Source organism: Drosophila serrata, unplaced genomic scaffold (assembly GCF_035046125.1).
Source record: "Drosophila serrata isolate PLE 108 unplaced genomic scaffold, ASM3504612v1 contig_272, whole genome shotgun sequence".
In the NCBI taxonomy this organism is placed as follows: Eukaryota; Metazoa; Arthropoda; class Insecta; order Diptera; family Drosophilidae; genus Drosophila; species Drosophila serrata.
Window position 1 is genome coordinate 12,334,879 of NW_028257170.1, and position 6,000 is coordinate 12,340,878.

Sequence of the window (6,000 nt, forward strand, 5' to 3'; positions counted from 1 at the left end):
AAAGGCTGAGAAGAGTGAGTGTAAGCATGCTAAAAGGCCCTAGAACAATACAACGTTTGTTGGAAGATTAACCCGCAAAGTATCCACAATAATATGCATTCCCAAAACAGTGGGAAAGATAGTTGAGCAAAATATTACGTGACCTTTGTTTTGTTTTAGTTACTCGAGAATGGAAGAAAATAAGGATGTATTGTAAGGATTTTTAATAAAAGTAATATTTAAGTCAATAAATTACATACAATTGAGTACCAATATTATACCCTTGCATGGTATTAAAATTTCAGTCCGAAATTTGCAACGCAGTGAAGAATTCATCTACCGACTATATAAAGTATATATGTTCTTGATCAGCATCAACAGCCGAGTCGATCTAGCCATGTCCGTCTGTCCGTCAGTCTGTCCGTTTCACCGCAAACTAGTATATATTTTTTAACTCGTATATATGTTGGGACGGTCCGATCGGACGACTATATCATATTGCTACCATAAGAAAAATCGGAAAATTGTTAGAAAAAAATTACAACTTTTTCAGTTTTCAACAGATTTGCATATATAATATTTCATTTTATAATATTCTAGAATTTCGTTTTTTTGAATTTTATGAAAATCGGACTACTATATCATATATTTGTCATACAAACCATAAAATTGTAACTGTAAAATTTTAAATATGTTTTGTGGCATTTATATATAAATTTATACTGTATGAATTCGTAGTGATCGAAGTTGTACCTGCTAGGGTATATAAACTTATGCGTTCTGAAGTTGGTTTTGTAGCCGCCTTTTAGTTCCAAACACTTCTAATTCGTTTCTTCTCTTACTAATGTTTCTTTATTATTTAATCTAAAACTTGTATACTTGGCCTTATCTTTTCTTCACTCTTGTCTTTACACTTTTGTCTTTACACGTCTACTCTCGTTCCGATCTTCTCACCAAGTGATCTGCCGCTCTCAGCAAACACTCAATCAACCCCCATTCTTAGCCAGTCGCTCTCTCATGTTCTCTTTTGAGAGAGCGTAACATCTCAATTAGAGTGGCCAGAGCATACTTATCTTAACTGGCCTGCTACAACTCGGCCGTCCTGACTTTGAGATAGCCCTCTATCTCTGCTTAGAATTATAACTTAACTACTATTTACAATTTGATTTTCATTTACAATTCAATTCTTAGTTTACTATCTTAATTACAGTTTTAACCAATGTCTTATATTATTTGCACTCCAAACACCTTGATATGGATTGCGAGACAACTGAAACCCATCAATATCTTTAAGCAAATATCTGTCATTTTTTAAAACTTTTTCAATTACATAAGGACCTTTACTTTTTGGAATGAGTTTTCTCGAAGCTCCTACAGTGCTATCAAAATTCTTTACCATAACATAATCTCCTTCTTTATATTCTGTAGCAGTTTTCTTTTTTGCATTATAATATTTTTCATTCTTTATTTGAGATTTCCTTTGTTCCTCTTCTGCTTCTTTTCTAACATCTTCTAAGGTTTTTCTAATATTTCCTAACTCATTTTCGTCTTCTAATCTTTCTTTTAGATTATCCAAAACTTCTCCTTTCTGTCTTATCCCAAATAATGTTTCACTAGGACACTGCTTAGTACTATTATGAATTGTATTATTCATTGCATACTCTACTTTTTCCATAACTCTATCCCAATGTAATCCCTTTTCCGGTTCTGTCAATTTTGCTATCATAGGTCCTAGGCTTCTATTGACTCGTTCAACTTGGCCATTAGCCTGCGGCGAGCCCGTCGCTATTTTTATGTGCTTCACATTACTTATTTCCATAAACTCTGCAAAATCAGACGATGTAAAACAACTGCCCCGATCTGATACTATGCATCTAGGTATACTATAAGCTCGAAAATAGTCTGTTAATGCATTTATCACCTCTTTTGTATTTGTCGTTTTTGTTGTGTACAACCTAACAAACTTTGTAAATGCATCTACGACCACAAATATATGCTTTTTTGATCTGCTACTATCTACCGGCCCATAATGATCTATATGAATGATCTCAAAAGGTTTGTTGCCTTTTGGTATGCTATGTAAATGTCCATCTCCTCTACCTACCTTCGGAGCATACGCTATACACTTTAAGCAATTTTGAATGTGTTCCACGACTTTATCTTTCATGCGTGGAAACCAATAACTCTTTCCAATAACTTCTAACATTTTATCCCTCCCAATATGACCCATTTCATCATGATACTTGTATAGCACATGTTCCTCCATTCGATTCGGTACGTAAAACAATAATCTGTTGTCGTTGCTTTTCCTATAGATCACACCATTTCTCATTTCATATAACTTATGCTCGCTGCTTTCTAACATTTTCCTAATTTCCTGGACCTTTACATCTTTTGATTGACAAATTACTAAATTTGTTTCGAATGTATTTGCCTCCACTATCATAATATTGTTGCATCTACTCAATGCATCTACATGTTGCATTTGTCTGCCTGCTCTGTGCTTTAATTCATAATCGAATTCCTGTAGCTCTAGAGCCCACCTTGCTATTCTTGGGTTCAACTCAATTTTATTGAGTGTTAAAGTTAGAGAGTTACAGTCTGTTACAATTTTAAATCGTTTGCCTAGCAAATATATTCTAAATCTTCTCAACGCATAAATTATAGCTAAAGTCTCCAATTCAAAACTGTGATACTTCGCTTCCGTTGCAGTTGATCTCTTCGAAAAATAGAAAATAGGATGTAACTTGCTGTCTTCTTTTTTCTGAAGAAGCACAGCCCCAAATCCTAAAGCACTTGCATCGCAGTGAAGTTCGACATCATCTCTGTAATCGTATAAAGCTAACACTGGCGCTTCCATTAACTTCGCCTTTAAAAGTGAAAAACAATTTAACTCTTCTTCTTCAAACCTAAAAAGCCTATCCTTTCTCAATAAATCATATAATGGTTTCGCTAATATAGAAAAATCCTTAATGAATCGTCGAAAATATGAACAAAGACCCAAAAAGCTTTGAACTGCTTGCACCTTGCCTGGGATCGGAAAATTTTGTATAGCTTCCAACCCCTTGCTATCAGCCTTAATCCCATCGTTTGAAATTAGAAAACCTAAATATTTGACCTTGTCTTGTAAAAATTTGCATTTATCCATTCTCAATTCTAACTTGTTTTCTACTAACCTTCTAAATACTTCTTTTACTACATCTAAATGTTCTTCTAAACTTTTGCTTGCAACCAAAATATCGTCCATGTATATGATTACCTTCTTTTCTCTTATCATGTCCGAAAATATGTCATTGACGAATCTCTGGAATACCTGTGGGGCTGTTTTAAGACCCATGGGCATCCGTAGAAACTCAAACTGCCCTAACGGGGTGGTAAACGACGTATATTTCACTGACTCTTCGTTGACAAATACATGAAAGTAACCATTCTTAAGATCCAATTTTGTAAATACTGATTTTCCCACTAAGCTATCCAAAAGGTCATCAATTAATGGTATCGGATAATTGTCCTTAGCCATTATTTTGTTCAATTTTCTAAAATCTATACAAAGTCTAAGTTCACCCGACTTCTTTTTCACTAATACGATAGGAGAAGCATACTCCGATTTACTAGGTTGAATAATCCCATCTCTAATGTATTCGTCTAACATTTTTGACAATGCTTCCTTCTCACTATATGACAGTCTTCTTGGTGCGCAGCTAAATGGTTTTGAGTTTTCTAACACTATTTTCATTTCACATTTTATTTTCGGAACTTCCGGTCGCTTGACTTGAACATAATGCGTCTCTAACATCTTGATAAACGTTTCACAATCCTTATAGTTTATTTGCTCACCAATATTATAAAGTTTTTCTTCCTCACAGTTTTCTAAAATGTTTATATCCATCATTTCCCTATCAAAATTTTCGTCTAACACACCTCGATGTTCCTCACCTAACCCTTTTGTACCTAAAGTTTGTTCCCGTATAACATCTGTACCTAAATTATTATCTTCTAAACATTCACCTAAGCTTGTATCTAAACCATTTTCTCCTAAATTTGTACCTAAAATGTTTTCATATAAACTTGTACCTAAACCATTTTCTCCTAAATTTGTACCTAAAATGTTCTCATATAAACTTGTACCTAAACCATTTTCTCCTAAATTTGTACCTAAAATGTTCTCACCTAAACTTGTACCTAAAAGATTCTCTCCTAAATTTGTACCTAAAAGATTCTCTCCTAAATTTGTACCTAAAAGATTCTCTCCTAAATTTGTACCTAAAAGATTCTCTCCTAAACTTGTACCTAAAAGATTCTCTCCTAAACTTGTACCTAAAATATTCTTTCCTAAATTTGTACCTAAAATATTCTTTCCTAAATTTGTACCTAAATCATCTTCTCCTAAATTTGTACCTAAAATATTCTTTCCTAAATTTGTACCCAAAATATTCTCACCTAAACTTGTACCTAAACCTTTTTGATCTAAATCTGTACTGAAACTACCTTTATCTAAATTTTTGTCCACTAAAATTTCACTTTCTAAATTTTCGCAACCTAATACTCTATCCAAATCATAAGGGTCCTTAGTATTGTCATTCACTAAGCTAATGTTTGTATCACGACCGACTTGGGTTTTACATTCCTCGATTGTAATCATTTTTAAGGTTTCTAAATTAATTTCTAATTTACAAGCTTTCATAAAATCTCGCCCCAGCACAATATTACAGAGCATAGATTCGCTAGCCACAACAATTAATTTAAACCAAATCTTTATTTCATTTTTTAATATAAAGCATAATATTTTTCCATAGCTTTTCAATAAGCTTTTGTTTAATCCGAAATAACTTTCTCTTAGAGGTTCTAACTTAATGTTTTTCGGTATACAAGAACGTTTTATAAGCGAAACTGGGCTTCCCGAATCTATTTGGCACTCTGTAATAATAGGCTGGTTCGTATTTTTCACACAAAAAATTTTGAATACTCTTACATAGTTGTTTTCCACCTCCTTCTTATTCTGGGGACATACAGCAATACGGTGATCCTCTGCGCCACAGCCATAACACGAACCAGGCTCTCGCTTTGGCTTGGTGCACTCCCACTTCCAGTGCCCCTTGCCGTTGCAGTTGAAGCATCGAGTTTCGTTGTTCGTCGAAACCGCCTTTGCCGCCGACGCCTTCGCCTTAATTGACGCCCTTGCTGGCAGCTTGATGTCCGCAAACGCTCGCAACATTTTCCTCGGTGCATCAAAACATTGCATTTTAGCCTGCATTCGAAGACTTGGTAATGGAATGCCCTCTACAAGTCCATCCACCAGCTCATCCTCTTCCATTGCCACATACCGAGCCAATCTGCACTTTTCCTCGAAGTACATCGCAAATTTTTCGTCCGGCGACCAGACGCGTGCCTCAAATTTGCGCCTTAATGCCGCTTTTGACTCAATGCCCCCAAAAGCTAGCTTTAATTCTTCGATGAGCTCGTCCATTGGCTTCGCCAACCGTCCCGTCTCAGCATGCAGCCATTGTAGGGAATCTCCCTTGAGCTTGATAATCAACAGAATTCGCCGCTGCATGTCCGTTAATCTATGAAGGGCCGAAATACTGTCCCACTGGTCAATCCACGATCGCACACACACCTTGCTGCCGAAGTCCATTAGCATTTCTCTGGCCATGTTAAAACCCGGTGTTGCGAAACTGTCTGTTGCTATTTCGCCATCTCGCTGTACGTCGCCTCTGCCGTCTCCTCTGCCGTCGCCTCTGCCGTCGCCTCGTTGCGAGTTCTGGAAACTTCTGGTAGGTAGCTGTTCAAAGTTCTCAGAACTGTTGTTGTTGGCGTCGTTGTTTCGTCGCCCGCCACTGTCGCCAACTCTAACGCCTAGCTGTCCTTCCTTCTCGGAACCATGCCGAATTCGAGAATTTTCGTCTCTTTCATTCCCGCCGTCTTCGTTGCTCTGGCTGCCGCCGACATTGGCGCCGATCTGGCGATTCAAATTTGCCAGAATTTTTCTCGCCTTGGCAGTTTCCTCGCGCAATTCTCCAA

At 36.6% G+C, this 6,000-nt stretch overlaps 1 protein-coding gene across 1 annotated transcript; it reads right to left on the reverse strand.

Annotated features, from left to right (window-relative positions):
• Positions 1-4,884: 4,884 nt before the first annotated feature.
• Positions 4,885-5,533, reverse strand: LOC147643580 (uncharacterized). The gene is made up of 2 exons (XM_086834469.1): positions 4,952-5,533; positions 4,885-4,896 (listed from the first exon to the last, which is right to left on the reverse strand). Exons 1-2 carry the CDS (start codon positions 5,531-5,533, stop codon positions 4,885-4,887), a joined length of 594 nt encoding a protein of 197 aa, XP_086690595.1.
• Positions 5,534-6,000: the final 467 nt, after the last annotated feature.

Bases quoted from the DNA above. Each gene is read 5' to 3' on its own strand.
- LOC147643580 (XM_086834469.1), bottom strand. From the start codon at position 5,533: ATGCAGCGGCGAATTCTGTTGATTATCAAGCTCAAGGGAGATTCCCTA.